Source organism: Aspergillus japonicus (genome assembly GCF_003184785.1).
Source record: "Aspergillus japonicus CBS 114.51 unplaced genomic scaffold BO86scaffold_1, whole genome shotgun sequence".
Classification (NCBI taxonomy): domain Eukaryota; kingdom Fungi; phylum Ascomycota; class Eurotiomycetes; order Eurotiales; family Aspergillaceae; genus Aspergillus; species Aspergillus japonicus.
This window is the reverse complement of record NW_020291638.1, coordinates 1,292,224-1,313,813: the sequence shown is the minus strand read 5'-3', so window position 1 is coordinate 1,313,813 and position 21,590 is coordinate 1,292,224. Positions and strand designations below refer to the sequence as shown.

Genomic DNA, 21,590 nt, shown 5'->3' with positions numbered 1-21,590 from the left:
GTACTCTGATACCGAGCGCATCGCTGTCCGAATGACTTGATTACGAGTCAAGCATACAGAGTGTCCCAAGACCCAGATCCGATCCAACTACATCAGATATGTTGGCCAACATCATGACCACAGGGATGCGAGACTAGTGGCATGCACGTACACTGTCGTTTTCGACAAGCAAAGAATGAGGGTGACTTATGCACCTTACAATGCATTCATGTCCCAAGGGGAGCTTGTCCTGATAGCCTATCGTCTCATTTGTTCTCTCCCAAGCTGACGAATGCAGATTTTCCCTGCATGCTTCAATCGAGCGACCAGGATTGCTTGCCACACGCATCACCTGGCTCCAGATTAATCTGACGAAGACCGCCCCTTGACAAGATAGAAATAGCTTCGTTGTGGCAGATAATGGCGCCCGAGCCTATGAAGCGCTTGCCGCCGTTGACATGCACTTGTCAAACAATATCCCAGTCAGGTCCCAAATAGGAATATGTCAACCGGTACCTAAAGTTATTTGCCAATAATAAGAGCAGGGGTTCGTCCTCGTGAAGAAGTACTCTACCTGTATGTGTGAGAATGTGTGCGTGGGTGTGATCGGAAAGCGCCATATTGACGGCTGCGGCGCTACCTCTCACCTCTCTCGTACTCGTTCGCAGCATCTAACCACTCTCTACAGCGATTGGTAGGTGGGATATGAAGTACGGTACGGTACTTGGGACCATTCGACTGGCATATACAATAACATCTCAGGGAATAGCTAGTGCCAGCAAAGACATGAGTGATGTTATGCAATGTCGTCAGAGGTGTTTGAGAACCGTGAACGGAGCGAGCTGTCTGCCAACAAAAGCTCCCCCCACCTCCTCTTTTCTCTCCTCATCATCATCAGCCATGGTTGATATGTTGTGGTCGTGCAAGGTCGGGGTTGTTTTCCCGTCGTGTCTCCACCGGGGCAAGGGGCACAAACTTTGCGTCCAAGGTCAGAGTCGCCCAGAGTAGAAGGATTTACTCGATAGTGCATGTATACTAGCAAGAATTGGCCAAAACTTGGGGTTTTGAGTAATTGTGTCAATGGTAGGTTTGCTTGAATCTTGATGATGATGACGACGGTGATGTTTATGATGATGATGATGATGATGATGAACTACCTCACTAGCCCTTGTTGTTTACGTTGTTAGTAACTACTTACCCGTTCGGTAAGTTAAGTTAGAGCGCCAGCGGGTGTAGTTAACCTTCCAACTGGGAGAGATTGAGCAATCCACGGTAACAACAACGGTCCTGCGCCTGGATCGGGAGTCGGGAAAAGAATACCGGCTACAAACGTTCATCGGATCAGAATCAGATCAGTCAAAACAAGGAACAACCACAAAAAGGTTCGAGACTCGGGCCCCCGGGGGACACACATTATTGACTGGATCGGTCTGTGCAGAGAGCGAGAGATTCAATGAACACGAATTCTTCAAATCTTGCTTGCTTGCTCGCACTCAGCCTCCCGCCGTGGCTTGTCGATAACAGATAGATAGATTCCCTACTCCACCAACAAGCCCCTTAAATCAACCCGGTCTCAGATGACAAGAAAGGACATGAAAGTCTCGACTTCCTCTGCCCCATCGCCCACTCCGACTTGTCCCCATAATACGACTGACAAGAGACAAACACGACGGTATCTTTCTGAACTGCTGCAGGCCACACACCTTTTGACTGGCCTACCGGTTCTCTTCCCCCCCATCTGAGAGCCCCATTAGGGTCCGCAAGGCGCACGTACAGGACTTGACGTACTGCCAATGGCAGGCATGGCTGCGATGGAGCCCGTACGGTACCGCCTGCGCCTCTACAACCTTCTCTTCCAATAGTAACTTCGTGTTCGACCAGTCAGTCCGCCAGAGGGCTGCGGAGGGCTCGTGCAGTTCCATCGCAGCGACAGGTCTGGCGGTACAAGGAGGTCCTCTGTACGTATTGCTGCAGCACTTCTCGCTATCTCTGGAAGCACGTACAGTACGGGATGTACTGCACTTCCGACGTACATCCATCCGTATTGAGAGCTCCACTCAACGTTTATTTGAATAGAAGTAACTTTCTTTCCTTCGGATAGAAGCCGGAAAGCCCTCTTGGAGAATACTAACTCATAGTAAGTTAGTCGCTTGATGAGTTGATTGAACAATTCCCGACTAAGTTAGTGTCAGCTGCTGGGCAAGGCAGTCAGTTACTATACTTAACCCTCCTGTTGGGTGGCAAAGACAAGGTGAGCAGAAAGAGAATAAGACGATGCGATGCGTAAGTCAATCAAGAATAGTAGAAGAAAGAAAAATTCTGCATTGATTTCTGGCGGCAATAGTTTAAGCATAGAGATTTATTTTTAGGGCATGCCTCTGCTTGTTTTTTTTCTTTTCTTTTCTTTTCTGTCCAGCGAGAATCCAGAAGTACGGATTGACTACTCGTACTAAGCTCACCACAGGTGGCTGCACTCAGCTGCATCAGACAAGAAGCAATCGACCGCAGTACAGTGACTGGAACCTAGAAATAATAATAATAATAATAATAACTTTAGGGAACCGTCCAGTACGTACCAGTAATTCACATCGGCTCGTCTCCATCCATCCGCTGGTGGATGGATCGATATCCAGTCTGGGACTTTGTTGTAACGGGTCGGTAAGAATACGAGTGGTATTGTCACTCCACCTTTTGTCTCTCTCTCTCTCTCTCTCTCATTTCCCCCCCCCCTCTCTCTCTCTCCCTCATCCTCCACTCCTCCCCCCCCAGCCAATCTGCCCACCACCAAACTAACTAGACTGACTGCTTCTCCCCTAATTCTCCCTCTCGCTACTTTCCCTCCCCAAGCTTCTACCTTCCCATCCCCTCCTCTCCCTCCATTTTTATTCCCCTTTTCTTCTCTTCCCTTCCTTCCCAACTCTTCTCCCAATGACTGGCTGATATCAGGTTCTCAGAAGGATCACCTAAGATCACTGGTTTCCGACCGATAATCAGTGACTGTCGTCATCTCGTGATCTATCTAGCCCCGATTCTTGGGTCGATCTCACCAGCACAGGCTATCTCTACCGCGGGTGATTCTGCAACCCGCCGCCTTTCCACCACCACCACCACCACCACCACCGCAACCCCCCCGTTTACCGCCCACCTTCTTTCCCCTCCTAATCCACCCCCCCGTCCTATTCCTATCGGTCATTTTCACTCAACACCTATCCATCCAGCCAGTCATGCACAATACCTTTCGTTAAGTGCGTTCAGCCTTAAATCGCGGGGGCTCATTACGAGCCAACTCTCGTTCTTCCACCTGCTCCGTCGTTCGAGCGCCAATTGCTGCGATACCCGATGTTCGAAACCTTCGTGGCCGAGCCATTGGCTGTTGACACTAGATCTTCTACACTGCCGACCAAGAACAATACATTTGCAACCACCGTCGAGTACTCCGAAGAGCAAGTGACCACCCCCACAACAGGCCAGCGGAGCCGTGGCAACAGTTTATCGTTCCCAACCCGAGATCCCGCCGCCGATCAGTCGCTCAACCGACAACCTTCGCCGATAAAAATGACGACTGAAGGCCGTTACACTCCCAGCCCCGAACCGCCGCCGGCGCTGTTCGTGCGGGCCATGTACGATTATGACGCCGATGACCACACCAGTCTCAGCTTCCGACGAGGTGATATTATCCAGGTGTTGAACCAACTAGAAACTGGCTGGTGGGATGGAGTTATCAACAACAGCGTGAGGGGCTGGTTTCCCAGCAATTATTGTACTGTGATCACCGATCTTGGTGAGATTGAGGAAGAGCAGGTCTCGCATGGTCGCGACGAGGAGGAGGAGGAGGAGGAGGAGGATGCTATTGTGGATTCTGGCGCGGGAGAGGATTTTGAAGAGGAACAGGAGGTCGATGAAGCTGATTTTGGAGGAAACTCGCGCGATTCGCAGCCGATCTTGCCCATCGAAGGCGCTACAGCGCCCAAGGAGCAGGAGGAGGCCGCTTTCTGGATCCCGCAAGCCACTCCCGACGGCCGCTTATTCTACTTCAATACACTCACCGGCTATAGCACGATGGAGCTGCCGTTCGAAAACCCAACGGCCAACGAGACCGGCCCGTACGATCGGAACACAGTCATCGTGCCTGACCAAACTCGACCACCGCCGGAACTGATGGCTCGTGGGTTCGAACGCGATGAGGACGACTACGATGGTTCGGCGTCCGAAGCGGAGGGCGAGTCCCTCATGTTGACCTCTCGCGACTCGATGTCCCGGAGGCGCCAGTCATACCTCGATGGAGTGTCTCCCGCTACATCTATGGATTCTTTGCATCCACCGTCCGCTACGAAGTCTATTAGTGACGACAAGCTCTCATATCAAGCGATGCGGTGCGCGCAAAACTTCTACGGAGGCGTCCCGCCAAGTAGTAACAACTCCATTTCGGATAACATCCATCGCCCTTCGATCTCCTCGGAAGTTCCCTCACATTTCGTTGATGACGGTGCCTCAACAATTCTGACCTGGCCTTTGCTTGTCGAGAACATGCGGCAGGCCGTGGAAGCCTATCGACAGACACTGATGAACGGCGACCGGTCGGAGTTTGTGCGGAAGGCAGAAGACATTTCCGACCACCTACGCATGTTGCTGGCAGCTGGCTCGGACACGACGGACAATCATTCGGGCAACCCGTCGATTATCTCCACCAACAAAGCCCTCTATCCCCATTTCCGAGACATGATGTCTAAATTCTCCAAGTTGGTGCTCTCATCGCATATTGCAGCAGCTGATTGGCCAGGTCCGGATTCTGCCAACAAGTGCCTACAAGAGGCAGATGGTGTGATGCAGGGTGTCTATGGGTTTGCCGAGGTCGCAAGGCAGCAGCGCGGCGATTCTATCAATCGGATTGTCCCAGGGTTTGTTGGTGGAAGCCATTCGGGCGGCTACTGGCAGAACAACGGTGTGCTACTCAGTGAACCTGGCCCGACTTCATTTTTGGATCAGGACGGGGGCGATATGCGAGCGGAACCCTCCGTGCCCCTTGACGCAGCCCTGCTAGACAAGATCGATATCCTCAGGAGAAACTTTGTGGGCAGCATTCGTCGCCTTGAAGAACGTCTGACGCTCAACCAGAAGAAGATCGTCACCATTGTCGAGCACGAAAACATTGGCAACCTGGTTTCAGCTGCTGCTATCAAGGTTGTCGACCAATATCGCCCGTGGATCTCGGCTGTCGAGTCTATCAACTTGGCACCCCTCGGAACCGGGTTTCAGAACCCCCAACTCGTCGATTTCAGTCTGCAGAAACAAAGAGTGTACGACGCAATTGCCGATTTTGTTGTGAGCTGTCAAGCAGTTACAGCGCCCCTTGGAGACGAGTGGGCTGAATTACGCGGCGATTCCCTTGAAGATAGGTTGAATGCGGTTCGCAGCGTTGCGAGACAGCTGGAAAACTTCGTTTCACAGATTGGGTTCTCGCTATCGCTTCTTCTCGAGCAGGTCCCTGAGCCCACAACGGTCTTCCGCAGTGAGAGTCGCTTGGGTGGAGAGATTGAAAGTACGAAGGTTATTCATAGCCGCGCAGAATCTCAAACCAGAATTGCAACGGAATCCATCGGTATTCCGTCCTCGTACTCGATTGAGCACTCCACCGAGAAGGTGCGTCGCAATATGGACAAGGCACAAAGATTCTTTGGGCAAGCGCCGCCAGCTGCAATTCCGCGGGAATCCGTGCGAGAGCCGGTTCGCGAGCCGGAAGAAACACCTTGGTTCTTGAAGATGGACCACGAAGGCGAGGTGTTCTTTGATACCAAGAATGACGTTCCCACTCTCAAGTGTGGTACTCTTGCCGGCTTGGTGGAGCAATTGACGCGCCATGACAAGCTTGATGCTTCTTTCAACAACACGTTTCTTCTCACCTATCGTTCGTTCACGACGGCGAAGGAGCTCTTTGAGCTGATCACACAGAGATTCAATATCCAGCCCCCATTTGGCCTGAACCCAGATGAGATGCAGATGTGGGTCGACAGGAAACAGAAGCCAATTCGCTTCCGTGTGGTCAACATCTTGAAGAGTTGGTTCGAGAACTTCTGGATGGAGCCGAATGACGCGGCGCACACGGCTCTGCTTGAGCATGTCCACTCGTTCACTAAAGACTCCATTGCAACCACCAAGACACCAGGGTCACCGCAGCTCCTGGCAGCCATAGAGCAACGACTCAAGGGTCAAGACAATACGGTCAAGCGCTTGGTTCTCACTCAGGCTACCGCAGCTCCGACACCCATTATACCTAAGAATATGAAGAAGATGAAGTTCCTGGATATAGATCCGACCGAGTTTGCCCGACAGCTTACAATCATCGAATCACGTCTTTATTCTAAGATTCGGCCTACGGAATGTTTGAACAAGACATGGCAGAAGAAGGTCGGACCGGATGAAGCCGAACCTGCTGCAAACGTGAAGGCCCTCATTCTTCATTCCAATCAGTTGACAAACTGGGTCGCGGAGATGATTCTCACTCACTCTGATGTCAAGAAGCGAGTGGTCGTGATCAAGCACTTTGTCAACATCGCCGATGTATGCATTCCTCTCCACCATCTTGTCGAATACTAACCATTGGTCAGAAATGTCGCGCACTCAACAATTACTCCACCTTAACCTCTATCATATCCGCTCTAGGAACGGCGCCGATTCACCGTCTGGGACGCACATGGTCTCAAGTCAGTGGACGCACATATACTGTGCTTGAGCAAATGCGTCGCCTGATGGCGAGCACGAAGAACTTCGGCGAATATCGAGAGACATTGCATCTGGCAAACCCACCTTGCATTCCATTCTTTGGTGAGCAGACTTTGATAAAGGCTTCTGAAAAGTCTTGACTAGGCAGCGATAAACAGTGGCTGACAGATTATTAGGTGTCTACTTAACCGACTTAACCTTCATCGAAGACGGTATTCCATCTCTGACACCATCCGAGCTGATCAACTTCAACAAGCGTGCGAAGACGGCAGAAGTGATCCGCGACATCCAACAATATCAGAATGTCCCGTACCTTTTGCAGCCGGTCCCGGAGTTGCAGGATTATATTCTCAGTAATCTGCAAGCGGCGGGCGACGTGCATAACATGTACGACCGAAGTCTGGAAGTAGAGCCGAGAGAGAGGGAGGACGAGAAGATCGCGAGGTATGCTGCTAACAATACTCCTATCGCTCCCACCACTGCACGCGCCAGTCCTACCACAGGAAATGGCAACAACAACCTCAACACTGCCAGCATGCGTACTTTGACCTTCGCGAGCATGGTCGTGTTAACACGATGATAATGTCACCCTGTGTTCTGGCTTCTTTTCCATTCCCCTGCACTTGTTCCGCTACCCGTGAGGCCATGACTACTCACTTGGGAAGTATGCGCATGCTGTTGAGGGATCGTTATGCATTGACAATTTCTGATTGAACGATCGAAGACTAACGGTTTTGGATTCTAACACGTAGACTCCTATCTGAATCGGGCTTCCTGTAAACCGCCGCTTTTACCGCTTCTCCGTCGGGGCGTCTTATCGGGCCAGGTGTGGTGCAGGGTCAATCCTTGTCGGTGTCACAATTACTACGTGCGCTTGGACGTGACCGCTCCTTTCACCAGTCAAACTTTGAATTGAACTGCCAACAGCCACGAGCCTATCATATGCGTTCAGCCGACCTCCTGATGGCGTGATAAGCAAGGGTCGGAGCTGCATACACATACATTCACCCCAACCGCGCCGCACAACCTTATCTCAATCAGCCGAGCCTATCAAGGTGTCTGCCGTCCACCACCACTTATCACATCAATGGATCACAGCCAAGGTGGCAATTTCCCCCCTGCACTCTAATTTCGACGCTATCGCATATTACGCCAACCCTGGTGTCGATTTCGCTCCTGTGGCGTTATAGCTCAATTCGAGCTGGAGAATCTGACATGCTGCTTTCGACTGAAACAGTGGGCCTGGATCGTACTATCCATGCGTGCTTGCGGCTAATTGCAGCGCGGAAGTTGGAAAGGTCCACCCTGGAACTGCTCAGCTTTCAAGAATATTGGATCAGGATAATCAATCCTACGATCTACTTGCCGCTCTGCCTCTCATCGACCAAATAAGCAAAAACACAAAAAACACAAATACGACTGGAACGCCCAGGCGGAATTCCACGCCAGCAAGCATATACAAATTCAACGAGTGTTGTCATGAACGACGCTGACGAACCTCGATCACGACATAGACTTTATCTTTTCTGCCAGTCTCAGTCCCTGTCGTCTCTTCCACCTGACTGAGGGCCTCGTTCATTTTCTTGACCAGCGTCAATCCGACATGACCTTGCAATTTCTTTTGTTTCTTCCCTGTCACCTCAACGGCTCTAGCAGTCCTCCCTGCTTTTTTCTTTTTTCTTCTTCTCGGCAAGTGATCGACTCGAAGATTGATCAGATCTTTCTACCATATATGTTGCTTGTACAGTGATCTAGCTTTCTTCGCTTCTTGTACGCATACCGACGATCCTGTGATCTCTCACCTGGTGTTGATCGTCTTCCCCCGAAGGGTCTTACTCATTGTTCGGATTGATGAATAATATGTCATGACACATGTTGCACAGGCATGTGATCTTTGTTGGAACGTGGTTCCAACTGTGATTTTACCTTTCTATGATTGTCACCTGTACTTATTTGTTCTACTACCGAGGATACACCTCATACTTTAGTGTATAGACCATATCAATGGCGCTCACCCGTCAGGGCTCAAGAATCAGCTCCTTGCTAACATAGTTGCGCAATGAACGTAGTGCAGAGGTCAATCCCGCCCAGGTAGCTTCACTCTTCCTGGATTGGTGGATTTAGTGAGTCATAGTGGGACGAGGCTGGCTGTTTGTAGATGTGCTGGGAGCATTTTTGTCTAGAAATTGAGAACAAGCATAAGTCATTCCCACCTCATTACTGAATACAAAGCTTGTCTAGATCATCTGGGCTGCGGCGCTGCATCTGTCGCATCTCCCTGTCCGATGTTTTGGAAGAGCTTCCTCTTCACCTCCGCGGCGAGCAGCCCTTTGACCTCCTCCGACGCAATCCGCTGGCCGTCCCGAGCGATGCGGTCCAGCTGGGGATCCCGGACCTGGGTCACATTGCCTCGGGACACATTGCCCTCCATGCCGCGGGTGGCGCGCCGGACCTTCTGGCTGAGATCCATGATCTGCTTACTGCCGTAGTCCTGGGAGGCGAAGAGCGGGTTCTGACTGAGGGTGGCGACCCAGTACTTATTCCACAGCAGGTCGAGGATCTGGGCATCGAGGGTACTCTTGAAGATCTCGACCTCGAGCGAGTAGTAATGGGAGGCATGGGCGCCGAAATCCTCGGCCTTACTCAACGGCACCGACTGATACCCGGCCCCACCACCACCATTAGGGGCTGTATCCTCCCCATCCTCCTCCCCGCCGCCCAAATGCTGCTCCCCGCCCTTCGGCGGCACATAATCCTTGGGGAATGTCCGAAACGCCCCGATATCGACCTTGCCGGCCGAGATCGTGCGCTCGGGATCGATCACCACCGCCACGAAGGGGCCCCCCAGCTGCTGCATGTCCTGCGTCGTGACATCGATCCCGGACAGCCAGCACCCGTAGCCCGGGTGGCTGTGGTACCACCCCACGGCGTTCTCCATGCGGCCCGCGTCCCGGCACGACTGCAGGTACGACACCATGTACTCGTTCGCCTCCTCCTGCGCGTTCACCCGCGTCTCCGTCCCCTCCACCGGCAGCCGGTACGCGTCCGTCACCACGAAGGTTTCCGGCAGGATGTACCCCTGCATCAGGCCCATGACCTCGAGCGAGCCGCCCGACCGCGCGTGCATGACCATCTTTAGGAGGGCGAGGGCCGAGATTCGGACGGTCTTGAAGTAGTGGGGGTCTTTGGACCACGGGCGTTGCGCCGAGAGCGTCCGGTGCGTTTCTTCTGAGTAGGCGTAGAGTGTGTCGCGGTGCGGGTCGATTAGGGTGGTTGCGTTTTCGAGGTCTTTTTTTGCGGGAGGCGGGGTGTTAGTTTGGGTTGATGATGCGTGGGTTTGTCATGGGTTTTGTGGGATATGGGGTTCTGGGGTAGAGGAGGGGGTGGGGGGTGGGTTCGGAAAGTGAGGTGTGATGAGGGGGGAAGTGAAGTGGTCTGCGGAGATACTAACCCCAGGACCGCAGAGCTGCTTGTTCCATGGTGGGTTGTGCTTGGTTGGTGATGTGAAATTAGTGAAGAGAAGGTCGGGTTGTGAGGTAAGGATTGTCTAGGATGTTTAAGTCTGGGAGAATGATGCCGATGGGGACATGAGATAAGATGAGGGGAAAGAGGGGGGTTTGTTATCGATTTGGATGAAGTTGAAAGTGAGTTAGTTTACGGAGTACTTATCGGTGACAGCATTGCGGAATGCGGAGAGAGAGGAGAAAAGGCGGTGACTATCGTCCGGCAGATTGCCGGCAGATCCGGGCGGTCAATGGCTGAATCAGCGGTTGCTGCAGAAACGGGGGCGGGAACGTCAAACAAGGCGGCGAAGGGCAATCGAAGCTGAGCGGGCGGGATTCCCCAGGCGGGAAGGGGAAGGCCAGCCAGCAGTCAGTCAGTCAGGGCAGTTCTCGATTATTGTTGTCCCCCTCTGATCTATCGATCTCTCCATCTACATCCACACCACACCACACCATACATCCACCCCCCCCCCGTCGCCCTTGCATCTGCTTGCAGCCGTGGACTCGTTAATAAAATATACGGGTTGTGTCTGGTTCTTGCAGATGCCATTCTACTTTCTGTGATCCCATTCTTTTCCTTTCCTTTCTTTTCCCTGCTGCCCTGTCCGCCTTGCAGACTCTGTTGCGGTCGGTCTTCCGCGGCAAATCCTGACAGGTGAAGGCGCATTGTCGCCGCAGATCTTATATGACGGTGGATCGCGAGTTCGCTCCAAGGCGATCGGCTCCGTCAAGTGGGTTGCGCGTAAAATCGCAATCGCTCTAAAGCAAACTTCATACCCGGCGCTTGCACATCACCCGATCCACCTGCGCTTGGGCGGTCCATCTCATTCGCAATGGCCGTCGATACCAGCTACCTGACCACCCAGGTCAACACCATCGTGTCGGAACTACATGGTATTTACGATGACATCGGTGTTCCGAGCCATGAGCGCGACGCGCGTGAGGCAGAGGTTCGTTGGCCCCCATCCGCATCCGCATCACCCCCCCCTACCTACCTACAGTGACCGTTTGCGACTGACATGATCCAACCCCCTTCTAGCTCTTCAGTGCTTTGTCCGAAACGCTGAACAACCACCTCAAACTCGTGGACACGTAAGTAACACACACACACACTGCGCGATGGAAGGAAATCGATTTCAATTCACCCTGTTGTTTATGCCAAGAACGGGCGGCTAAATCTTCCTACTACAAATCAGTGAGAAGAAAGAGATGGAGGAAGAGGCGCAGCGACTCATCACCGCTATTCAACATATGGAACACTCCCTGGTGGATGAGAAGGCCAATGGACAGTATCAGCTCGATCACAATGCCTTGCGCGTCAGCTACCCGCTCAACCGTTGTTTGGCTTTCCTGCGCGAGGAGCACGGCGCGTTGAGCAAATTACACAAGGAGCGTTTCGAGCAAGTGAGGAGTAAGTGCACCGTCGATGTTTGTTCTGCGCGCAGAAGTGGGAATCTGTCGGGCTGACTGGTGCAAAAACAAAGAATTGGTGGAGGCCCTCGAATCCTACGCGTCGCATCTCGAAGCAACATTCGTCAACATCGAATTGCCGCCGACAGCACCGGGAACCACGATTTCGCCGAGCTTCGATCTTTCCCCGTCCTATGTCACCGCTCTGGACGATGAGTTCACAAGAGTCTACGAAGAATATCATCGACGCTTGGAGTTCGTCAAGACCACCTGCGAGGAGATAATTAAACTGTGGGCTGAGCTTGGTACCCCCCAAGTGCAGACCGACACGAACATCGTCAAATATTACCGGGAGGCGCCTGAGCAGCTGGGTCTCCACGAGTCGGATTTGAACAATCTGAGGGCAAAACGCGAGAAGCTGCTGGAGGAGAAGAGAGGTCGGGAGCGCAAGCTAAAGGACCTGCGGACCGCGGTGGAAGCACTCTGGGAACGATTCGGCATTGAGGAGGCTGATCGGAAGGAGTTCCTCGCTGCGAACCGTGGCTGTGGCCTTCGCACTATCAACGAGTTTGAGGAAGAATTGGGTCGTCTCAACGAACTCAAGAGCCAGAACCTGCACCTCTTCGTTGAGGATGCCCGCGTCCGGTTGCAGGAGCTATGGGATGCGCTATACTTCTCGGAAGAGGAGATGATCGATTTCACTCCGGCCTTCTCCGACGTGTTCAGCGATGCTCTCCTTGAGGCTCATGAAGGCGAAATCGCGCGACTGGAGACCCTGAAGGCACAGCGTGCGCCAGCTTTGGCACTAATTGACAAGCACCGCAGCCTTTTGGCGGAACGAGAGGCTCTGGCTATTTCCAGCCAAGATGCTTCCCGTCTCATGGCGCGTGGCGCAAAGGGAGAGAGACGCGACCCAGGCAAGCTTTTGAGAGAAGAGAAGATGAGAAAGCGAATCGCCAAAGAATTGCCGAAGGTTGAGGTTGATCTCCGGAAAGAGCTGGAGAAGTGGGAAGAAGATTACGGCCGGCCGTTTCTCATCCACGGAGAGAGATATCTGGATGAGCTCACCCCAGTTGTCGCCAAACCTCCTCCACGATCCAAGACTCCCTCTGCTGCCCCGGCTAGTGCTACCAAGCGGAGCACTGGCCAGATGCAGCCACCATCGCGCCCTGCGAGCGTGATGAGAGGAGCCCCACCCCCACGCTCCACCAGCAAGACCCCCACTGGAAACCGTCCTCCAACAAAGTACAACACCATTGGCCCTTCGCGAGCGCCTTCCAGAGCGGGTAACAAGTCTCCCTCCAAGATCCCAGCCCGAGTTCCACTTGGGAACATGCCTCTTGGAAACAATTCCCCCAATCGCCGCGCAGTTCCTGGGGCCTATTCCTCGAGCACGATCAACGGCAAGATCCCAGCACCTCGTCCGCCTCCACCCAGAATGCGGGCCTTGACTGGTGGTGAGTCGCGGGAGGAGCGCATGTCCTATCTCTTCGACCCTCCACGGAGCGCTAGCGCGTTGTCGAATACCTTTGTGCGGCCGGTCAGCCCTGAAGACGTATACGATGACCGCAACCAGCGTTCCTTTGTCAGCTCGTCGGCGTTCTCTCAGCGGTCCACTGGATTCTCTCAATCATCGCACTCATCGGCCTCGTCGTTATCCTCCTCCATGCAGGGGTTCCCTAAACCCAATCCCTATCTGCAGCACGCAGCCCCGCCCCCCGCTCCAGCCCCCCGACAAGTGTCTAGTACATCGACCGTCATCACGGCAACCACCGGATCGGAGAACTGGGAAACCTTTGACTCTGGTGATGAGTCGGAAGCCGATGCTAGCGATGTCTATTACGCTAAACTTCGCGCGGCTCACGGGAAACGCCTGTTGGCCCCCGAGGAAACCCCCGTTCTTTCGCTCGGAGGGAAGAAAGCCAAAGGCATTCGAAGTGTCAGCCCTGACGAGCCTGCTGACATCCAGCATAGACAGATGATGCATGCAGGTGGAAGCGACAATGAGTGGACGGATGATATGGAGCCATACTGAAGCATCTGAGGGTCCATCGCTTGCTCCACAGACTCGACACCCATGTTCTGAGCCTAGAACACGGTCATCGGGCTCTTCTGATATTTACATGTTCCCCCTGCCGATCCACCCCGGCAGTCTCTCGCTTGAGCTTCCATGCCCTTTTTCAAGGCAACGTAATAAAGTGCTGCTCAATGCCCCTAATCTTCTTTGCTGAAATTCTTCGAGATTATACCACGTCGTTATGCTGTTGTTGCGTTCTGTCTGCTTCAGCCTTTGACCTTTACTTGTTGTGGTGTCCAGACCATCTGCGATGCCTATCGACCGACCCATTTCACTGCGTGATCGAGGTCCCAGCCCAATACAATCCACTTACTAAACAACGAACGACATGACTTGGATGCTGTTACGAGTTGCACCCCTGCGTGTTGCACTCCTCAAAAAGCTCTCTATCATATTTGGAGACAACCACTCGACTTCTTGTACTATGGTTATGTTACCTTCTGTTTGAACACTGCCGCAACCACCTTCTCTTACAGGACATAGTCGATATTGGGGTGTCTTTCCTTTGTGAAACTACATAGCATCCCAGTGACTTCCTCATGATGACCACTGCCAATGTCTATGGGGGGCCCTGCTTGTCTTATGCCTGCGAGCTCTGTCCCTCTCTCTTCTATTTGTTTTCTATCTTCTTGGTGTGGCTGTCTTGCTTTGTATGTGATATTGTGTATACGTCGCCTGGACATGCAACCCGCTTTTTTCTCCTTTGTGTCGTTTCTGATTTGGTTTTAATATCAGCCGTGCGCCACTGGTTTAATTAGCTTTTTAGTTTCTGAGTTGATACATTCATACTTGATTTTATCTAAGTCCACGGCAGAGAAGTAATCATTCACGCGGGGGAGGTTCTAACTTAGTAAAGCTACTGTGGATCCTGACTATCACGGCTTTGTAGGATGATCGCAATTGATTTGCTATAGCAATGATCCAGAGTGCCTTGCATTCAGACTAGCTGTCCCTAGCTGTCAAGACTAACTGGGGGACGCACTCCTTGCCCACCATCATTCCAAACCCATTGCGAATAGTTATCGGTGAACACAGCAGTGAGAAGACGTGTCTCAGTCTGCTACTAGGATGCTAGCGGGACAAGTGGGTGTAAGTTAACTGGTAGACAAAGTAAAACCCACGACGAACGTGGCCTAGAAGAGGTAGTGCAGTCAATGACAATCCGATCTCCAACCACTCTTCTCAGCCAGTCATCATACATCCTTTCCGGGTGCATCGGGCGATCTGTTCCTCAAGGTGATCGATCATCACCTCGAAGAAACTCAATAGCCCAACACTTGTCTGGGATGTAGAAAATCAACTCGACCTTTACTGGTCCTTGGGCCATTCGCGGATGAGTTGTACGCCAGTCAATGCCGGCCCACTTTGGAGAATTCTGTAGAATTGTCCGTAGAATCCGTCTTGGTATTGGGCTTCGAAGAGCCGGACTTGTAATGCAATGCCGTCACGGGCATTTCCTCAAATTGATCTTGGAAATTGTGAGGAAGCCTTGCAGAAAATCTTCCAGCAACATTGTCTAGCTGTGGTGTCACATTCGTCAGGGTCGGGATGACCGTTGCGGCTTGTGGCTCAGGTGCCCAGGTTTAATCAGCGTAGTCTGTGACTTCTCACGCGCGTATGAATGCTTGAAATCTCTCTTCGAATAGGATGATGGCACTCGGAATCGAGATATGTGCTTGCGGACCGTTGCGTGTCGCTCCAGTCCACGACGCCGTCGGCGTGGAATCGGGACACAGGTCGCTTCGGTCTTTGCGCAAAGCTGCTCAATATCGGGGGAATGATGTGACGCGTACGGAGCACTGATTCTCTGAGTAGGGCTGGGGCTAAGATATCGGGGAAGGGGTTAGGCTCGGACAGGACATGATACAGAGACGGACTTACAGTCAGTCCATGAAGGGATCGATGAAAGCACGATTGTATTCCACCCCCTGTTTCATTCCTTCACCCCTGCCTTGCTTGCCCGGTGTTGGTCTACCCAGCCCATTCTGGTAGCATCACTCCATGACGGAGTGGATTTCATTGCCGGGGATTCTGAGATCCCCTTGACTCTGATCTCGCGTCTGGAAGCCTCGGCTTCACGAGTCCGGTTTTATGTACGGTACTAGATAGATCTAGTGCTCGATTGGTCCCAATTGATAGCTGCGTTATCGTGATAGGTGGCTTTGCCACGAGGAAGGGTGGGGGGCTGGTCATAGGGGAATGGATCCAGGATATCAATATCAGACGTTGGGGTTGGCTTACTTCGTATCTGATAGAAGGATGAAAGATTGCTTAGGAGAAAGGAAGGAGAGGAGTGGAGAGAAGGTGGCTCTTTTCTACATGTGTATAACTATGTCCATACTTGTGGTGGTTCATGTTGTGGGGCTCCACCCTACCCGCGATAACTACAACTCAGCTCCGATTCTCATTCTCGGTTCTGGGTCTTCTTGGAGGAAAGTGAGGGGAGGGCGTAGATGCATGACGTGAGCGAGGAGACCGCAAAAGTGCGGATAGTTTACATCTACATGCCGACACACACACACACACACGTCTAATCTACTACCTATCATACACACACACATACACATACATCCCCTGACTGGGTTCCACGAGGGAGGGTACTGTACCTAGATACTGTACTGTTCAGTCCCACGGCTCATCTCCTATCCCTTTCGCGCAGTCCCCCTAGGCATACCAAGAAAGCCGAGAATCACGAACTCTTGGGCGCAAGCGAGCCCATCCACGAACTATCCTTGGGCTGAGTCGCCGCTGCCGCTGCCGCTGCAGACTCCTGCGGCCCCTTATACCGCTTCACCCCCCGATTCGGGACCATCTCCAGCGTCAGGTCCTTGGCATCCTGCAACCGCCGCACTGTCTCCTCCCGTCCCAGCACGGCCATCGTCTCCGGGATCCCGGGGCCCGGGGCCCCGCCGGACAGCGCCCACCGCAGGTAGTGGTACAGTTCCTTCTTGAAGAACTTGTCCGCGGCTTTGCGGGCGGCCTCGCTTTCCGATGGATGCTGCTGCTGCTGCTGCTGCTGCTGCTGCTGCTCTTCGGAGATAATGGCAGAGGACCCATCGTAGGCGGTGATGTTGGCGCGGTGGGTGTCGAGCGTCCAGTGGCTGGGGGGCACAAGAGTGAAAGCCGTGGCGGCCGTGTGGAGGGCGGAGAGCGGGATGTTCGCGGCGGTGGGCGGGTGGGTCGCGGACGGGGAGGAGGCGTGCGCGTAAGGCGGGCGGGCCAGGGTCGCGGCGGGTTGGAAGAAGGTGGCGTTGCGCGCGAGGAAGTCCTCCGGTTTCGTGTAGGATTTGGCGTCCGCTTGGAGGAGAGGGGTAATGTAGGATTCGAGGGAGCGGGTTTGGAGGATTGGAGCGCTGTGGTTTGTCAGCTGTTACTCGGTCGAGTGGACTTCTTTCTTTGGGGGTGAGAGGCAAGACGTACAGTTGCTCAGAAGGGTAGGTGGCTTCGACGGCCGTGGTCAGTTTCTGCACCATCTCCTGGAATTCTGCGCTCTCCGGGGCGGAGGCGAAGCGTTGCGCGTGCGCTTTTTGGAGGAACCAGAGCTTTTCGAAGGCGACAACGGTGTTGCCACGGGTGATTTTGAGGTTGAACTGGTTTGCGGAGTTTAGGGTTAGCTTGATGCGCTGCATGGTGGTGGAGTTTAGAAGGGGACTTACGAGCTGTTCTAGTTCTTCGAGATTGAAGATATCTGACTTTTGAGCGTGGGACCACCCCAGCAGGGCGGCGAAGTTCACAAGCGTAGCCGCGAAGACGCTTTGCGTGTCTTTGAAGAAGCTGAGATCGATGTCCGCATTGCGCTTGCTGAGCTTCTGGCCGGATCGGTCCACGAGGAGAGGCACATGTCCGAAGTGAGGTGGTGTCCATTGGAAGGCGTTGTAGAGGGCAACGTGCATCGGGGTCGATGCCATCCATTCCTTGAAGTCTCGTGATTAGACCCTGTCCCGAGTTGGAGTGCGAGCCGCGGAGCTTACCGTGCCACGGATGACATGCGTGATCTTCATGAGGTGATCGTCCACCACGTTTGCCAAGTGATATGTCGGGTGCCCATCCGACTTGAGCAGGATAGGGTCGTCGTACACCCGCTCAATGAGGTCCAGCTTGTTGGTCGGCCGGTTCTGTCCCGTCTTGCCGTAGACCAAGTCCTGAAACATGGGGTATCCCTCCACCTTCAGCCGAATAACATGCGCCTCGCCCTTGGATGCCTTTTCTGCGGACTCTTCGGCGGAGATCTCGGCGCATTTCCGGTCGTATCCCGGCGCAAGTCCTGCTTCGCTGCGATGCCGTGCGTGCGCGTCCAGTCGTTCTGCGGAGCAGAAGCAGCGATATGCGTGGCCGTTGTCAATCAGTTCGTGGGCGTGCTTGCGATAGGTTTCGGTTCGTTCGGACTGCGACGGACCAAAAATATTAGCTTCCACTAGAAAGGCACATCGGTTTGCGGACTCACCTGTCTGTAAGGACCGTATGGGCCTCCAACGATCGGACCTATTGCGACACATCTGGTGTCAGTATGCATCGCATGACCGCGCGACATACAATACACAGGTGCTGACCTTCATCCCAGTGTAAACCCGCCCAGCGAAGGTCATCGTAAAGCCTCTGCTCGGCCCCCGAAATCGTACGTTTCTATATGACATCCACCGTTCAGCCCACAGGTCCCACGATTGGCGAATGATTTGAGCCTCGAACCTGGTCGGTATCTTCAATGCGAAGCAAGAATTGGCCGCCGGTGCGCTTGGCCAATAAGTAGTTGAATAATGCCGTTCGCAGGGATCCCAAGTGAAGGTAGCCGGTGGGCGACGGCGCGAAACGAGTTCTAGCAGGGCCGTCGGGGAGATTGGTCTTCTTGTTGTTGCCCATGCGGAGTTTGGAGCTGGGCGCGGCGACGGAGGCGTAACCGGCTCGACATTGCGTGCAAATCCATGTCTGTCGGGCCCGGAGGCTGGAGATCGGTCGTCGCATCATCATGGCCAAGAGCTATCCAAATGCCCCACGACCGCAGAGGGGCATACAATGAGCGAACACGGCAATAGGGAAAGATGTGGGGGGAGGAGATGCGAATCCGTTAGCAAAGCAAGAAGCTCGGCGGAGGTGAAATTAAATCCGACCGCAAAAAAAGGCGGACGCGGAAATGCCGGACATGTGATTGGCCTCATCCAGCGGCAATAAATTATTATCACAAGCTTCACTTTTGCCGTTGTTTTTCCCTTTCGCTTGCGCAGTCAGTCTTATCCCCAGCGACAAGATCCTCTTCTCCCCCCGGCTTGTCGTTTCTTGCTTGGAGTCGTCGTTGATCTGTTCTCTGCTTGAATTTAATTTTCTCATTCTTAGTCAACTGATACCCCAGTCTTTGTGTTTCTGCTTTGTTCGTCACTCGGGATTCTTACCCGTCACCGCCTGCCAGTATGTTCTTCAGGAAATTTTCAATAATCTGGAATCGCCATGCTAATATTCTGCAGTGTCTTCTAAGGTCGAAATCGACCTCTATGGTATAGTGCCGAAGCTCCTCGAGATATGACGGGAGAATCTCAGCCAGCGACTAATCTTTCCGTGCTTTTGCAGAGGTCCTCGAAATTTCCAGCTCCGCAAGCAAAGAAGAAATCCGCAAGGCGTACCGCAAGGTGAGACAAGATCACCAACATCAGTGTGCAGAACTAGCTCTGACAACTGCTTCGCCACGACTTAGGCCGCGCTCGCCAACCACCCGGACAAGGTTCCCGAAGCCGAGCGAGAAGCCGCCGAGGTCCGATTCAAGGCTGTCCAGGAGGCCTACGATATCCTCTACGATGAAGACAAGCGCCACCTCTACGACACCCATGGGATGAGTGCGTTCAACGGCTCCGGTGAGCCGGGGATGGGGCCCGGCGGCCCGGATCTCGATGACATCCTTGCGCAGATGTTCGGTGGGATGGGCGGCATGCCTGGCGGCATGGGTGGCATGCCCGGCGGACCTCAGGCGCGCAAGCCCCGCCGGAGTCCGAATGAGGAGCAGAAGTATGAAGTCAGCTTGGAGGATCTCTACAAGGGCAAGACGGTCAAGTTCTCGAGCACCAAGAACGTCATCTGTTCCTTGTGTCGGGGCAAGGGCGGCAAGGAGCGGGCTACGGCTAAGAAGTGCGCCACTTGCGACGGACACGGTATGCATACCCTCTGTGTTCCAGCCAAATTATTTCCCAGCTGATCGCTGTGTGCTGTAGGTGTCAAGCAGATTCTGAGACCCATGGGCCAATTCCTTTCCCCTACCATGGTGACCTGCTCTACGTGTAAGGGACAGGGCGAGTTCTTTAGCGACAAGGACAAGTGCAAAAAGTGCAAGGGCCAGAAGACGACCGAAGCAAAGAAGTTGTTGGAGATCTATATCCCTCGCGGGGCGAGGTAAGCGCGTGTGTCTGGACTACTCGGGAACGATGGCTAATGTTTACGTGCAGGGAGGGAGACAAGATCATCCTAGAGGGCGAGGCTGATGAGGTACCGGGTCAAGAACCCGGAGATATCATCTTCCACTTGGTTGAGGAGGAGCACCCGGTTTTCAAGCGAGCTGGTCCCGATCTGACAGCGGAGATCGATGTCACGTTGGCCGAGGCCCTGACCGGGTTCTCCCGCGTGGTGATCAAGCATCTCGATGGCCGTGGAATCGAGCTCAAGCACCCCAAGGTTCCTGGACAAGTGCTTTCCCCCAACCAGGTGCTGAAGGTTCCTGGCGAAGGAATGCCGATCAAGCGCGGCGACGCCCGTGGTGATCTGTACCTGATCGTCAACATCAAATTCCCCGATGAGACGTGGAAGCCTACGCCGGCGGCTCTGGAGCAGCTCAGAGAGATGCTGCCCAAGCCGGATGCCCCCATCCCCGTCGATACTGTGGATGAGGTCGAGTACGATCCCAAGGGAAACATCGAGGATTTCGGAGCTCATGACCCCGAGGGTGGATCGGCCTGGGAGGACGACGATGAGGAGGGCGAGACCGCGCAATGCACGACTCAGTAGTGGCGGGCTTTTACGTTCTTTGTTTTCTATTGTTATTCTTGCGTTTTCGTTGGACCTCGATACCTATTTTGTTGGGTCCATCTCATGGTGATAGACTTGCTGGTTATGTTAGATCCGGCTCCACTCTGGCATCATGGGCGTTACAGGATTGACCTCCCATGAACGGATGAATGAAAAAGAACAACTTGATGATTTCGACTAGATAAGATGTGTTTTTCTCTTTGCCAGGTGGAAAAAGTTGAGATCTGGCGGTGCGTCATAGTCAGTGTGGGTGGGTAGCCCACCTCTCTGCGCGGGGAAGGCGTGGGATGTCATTGACTCAGTCACTCACTAGTAGTTACCGTTCTAACTCAGCGCAACTGTCTCACTCTCTCGTCCGAGAGAGACTAGACCACATTCTGTGCATGTAGAACGTCCCTTCCCCCACGGTACCGGCACTGAACAACAAAGAACCGGAAGGGAGCAGCAACAGAGCCTTTCAGTCTCACCAGTCGTCACAGCTGAGAGTGTGGAAGAGAAAGAGAGGGGGAGGGAGTAACCCCCACCCTTCTCTGATCCGCCCAGAATCCGGGATAGCGTGGGGTAGCAAAAAAGAAGGGAAAATCAAATCAATGAACGAACTTATGAATGATGGAAAACCAAACCCGGAACCGAAAGCCACGCGATCGGGTTTCCAGGTTCCAGTTCCCAGCTGGCCGGCAATTCCCCAAATTCCACTTCTTCGTTTCTGGTTCTCTAATAATCTTCGTGTCTGTCTGGCATTGGACTGATCAATGAATAAGTTATTTAAAGGGTAGCCCATTCCCCGTCCCTGGTACAACCCCGGACAGTTTTCCTTTTTGTTCTGCTTTCCGAAAAAGGCCAGCCGATTTTCCACGGGCACCCCCGCACCCGGGTCTTGCTTATCTCTCCGTACTGTA

The 21,590-nt window shown here is 53.4% G+C and overlaps 5 protein-coding genes across 5 annotated transcripts; 3 read left to right on the top strand and 2 right to left on the bottom strand.

The window, feature by feature from the left end:
* The first annotated feature begins 3,144 nt into the window (after positions 1–3,144).
* BO86DRAFT_9131 (putative cell division control protein Cdc25) lies at positions 3,145–7,352 on the top strand. Its single transcript, XM_025677791.1, has 3 exons — positions 3,145–6,537; positions 6,585–6,801; positions 6,876–7,352. The coding sequence occupies exons 1-3, from the start codon at positions 3,319–3,321 to the stop codon at positions 7,277–7,279; spliced, it is 3,840 nt and encodes a 1,279-aa protein (XP_025533604.1). The 5' UTR covers positions 3,145–3,318; the 3' UTR covers positions 7,280–7,352.
* Positions 7,353–8,462: 1,110 nt separating this feature from the next.
* Positions 8,463–10,265, bottom strand: BO86DRAFT_9118 (Mov34/MPN/PAD-1 family protein). Its single transcript, XM_025677789.1, has 3 exons — positions 10,151–10,265; positions 8,913–9,987; positions 8,463–8,805 (listed from the first exon to the last, which is right to left on the bottom strand). Exons 1-2 carry the CDS (start codon positions 10,176–10,178, stop codon positions 8,942–8,944), a joined length of 1,074 nt encoding a protein of 357 aa, XP_025533603.1. The 5' UTR covers positions 10,179–10,265; the 3' UTR covers positions 8,463–8,805; positions 8,913–8,941.
* A 609-nt stretch (positions 10,266–10,874) lies between these two features.
* Positions 10,875–13,689, top strand: BO86DRAFT_9107 (putative microtubule associated protein (Ase1)). Its single transcript, XM_025677786.1, has 4 exons — positions 10,875–11,152; positions 11,242–11,294; positions 11,399–11,613; positions 11,687–13,689. The coding sequence occupies exons 1-4, from the start codon at positions 11,036–11,038 to the stop codon at positions 13,645–13,647; spliced, it is 2,346 nt and encodes a 781-aa protein (XP_025533602.1). The 5' UTR covers positions 10,875–11,035; the 3' UTR covers positions 13,648–13,689.
* Positions 13,690–16,098: 2,409 nt separating this feature from the next.
* BO86DRAFT_328347 (glutamate--tRNA ligase MSE1) lies at positions 16,099–18,743 on the bottom strand. Its single transcript, XM_025668636.1, has 7 exons — positions 18,376–18,743; positions 18,240–18,312; positions 18,134–18,171; positions 17,661–18,074; positions 17,346–17,603; positions 17,110–17,279; positions 16,099–17,042 (listed from the first exon to the last, which is right to left on the bottom strand). Exons 1-7 carry the CDS (start codon positions 18,652–18,654, stop codon positions 16,379–16,381), a joined length of 1,896 nt encoding a protein of 631 aa, XP_025533601.1. The 5' UTR covers positions 18,655–18,743; the 3' UTR covers positions 16,099–16,378.
* Positions 18,744–18,899: 156 nt separating this feature from the next.
* BO86DRAFT_328343 (putative DnaJ domain protein (Mas5)) lies at positions 18,900–20,843 on the top strand. The gene is made up of 6 exons (XM_025668635.1): positions 18,900–19,089; positions 19,146–19,175; positions 19,249–19,307; positions 19,373–19,823; positions 19,884–20,061; positions 20,115–20,843. Coding segments are annotated over exons 1-6 (1,275 nt in total). The 5' UTR covers positions 18,900–19,088; the 3' UTR covers positions 20,671–20,843.
* Positions 20,844–21,590: the final 747 nt, after the last annotated feature.

Excerpts from the sequence above, each read along its gene's own strand:
- BO86DRAFT_328347 (XM_025668636.1), bottom strand. The coding sequence starts at position 18,654 with ATGATGATGCGACGACCGATCTCCAGCCTCCGGGCCCGACAGACATGG. Across the intron at positions 18,313-18,375 it reads GCATTGAAGATACCGACCAG|AAACGTACGATTTCGGGGGC; the intron begins GTTCGAGGCTCA and ends GATGTCATATAG. Across the intron at positions 18,075-18,133 it reads CATACGGTCCTTACAGACAG|TCCGAACGAACCGAAACCTA; the intron begins GTGAGTCCGCAA and ends GGTCCGTCGCAG.
- BO86DRAFT_9118 (XM_025677789.1), bottom strand. The coding sequence starts at position 10,178 with ATGGAACAAGCAGCTCTGCGGTCCTGGG. Across the intron at positions 9,988-10,150 it reads AGCAGCTCTGCGGTCCTGGG|ACCTCGAAAACGCAACCACC; the intron begins GTTAGTATCTCC and ends CCGCAAAAAAAG.
- BO86DRAFT_9107 (XM_025677786.1), top strand. The coding sequence starts at position 11,036 with ATGGCCGTCGATACCAGCTACCTGACCACCCAGGTCAACACCATCGTG. Across the intron at positions 11,153-11,241 it reads GCGACGCGCGTGAGGCAGAG|CTCTTCAGTGCTTTGTCCGA; the intron begins GTTCGTTGGCCC and ends ACCCCCTTCTAG. Across the intron at positions 11,614-11,686 it reads GCGTTTCGAGCAAGTGAGGA|AATTGGTGGAGGCCCTCGAA; the intron begins GTAAGTGCACCG and ends GCAAAAACAAAG.
- BO86DRAFT_328343 (XM_025668635.1), top strand. Across the intron at positions 19,308-19,372 it reads TCCGCAAGGCGTACCGCAAG|GCCGCGCTCGCCAACCACCC; the intron begins GTGAGACAAGAT and ends GCCACGACTTAG. Across the intron at positions 19,824-19,883 it reads CGCCACTTGCGACGGACACG|GTGTCAAGCAGATTCTGAGA; the intron begins GTATGCATACCC and ends TGTGTGCTGTAG.
- BO86DRAFT_9131 (XM_025677791.1), top strand. The coding sequence starts at position 3,319 with ATGTTCGAAACCTTCGTGGCCGAGCCATTGGCTGTTGACACTAGATCT. Across the intron at positions 6,538-6,584 it reads ACTTTGTCAACATCGCCGAT|AAATGTCGCGCACTCAACAA; the intron begins GTATGCATTCCT and ends ACCATTGGTCAG. Across the intron at positions 6,802-6,875 it reads ACCTTGCATTCCATTCTTTG|GTGTCTACTTAACCGACTTA; the intron begins GTGAGCAGACTT and ends ACAGATTATTAG.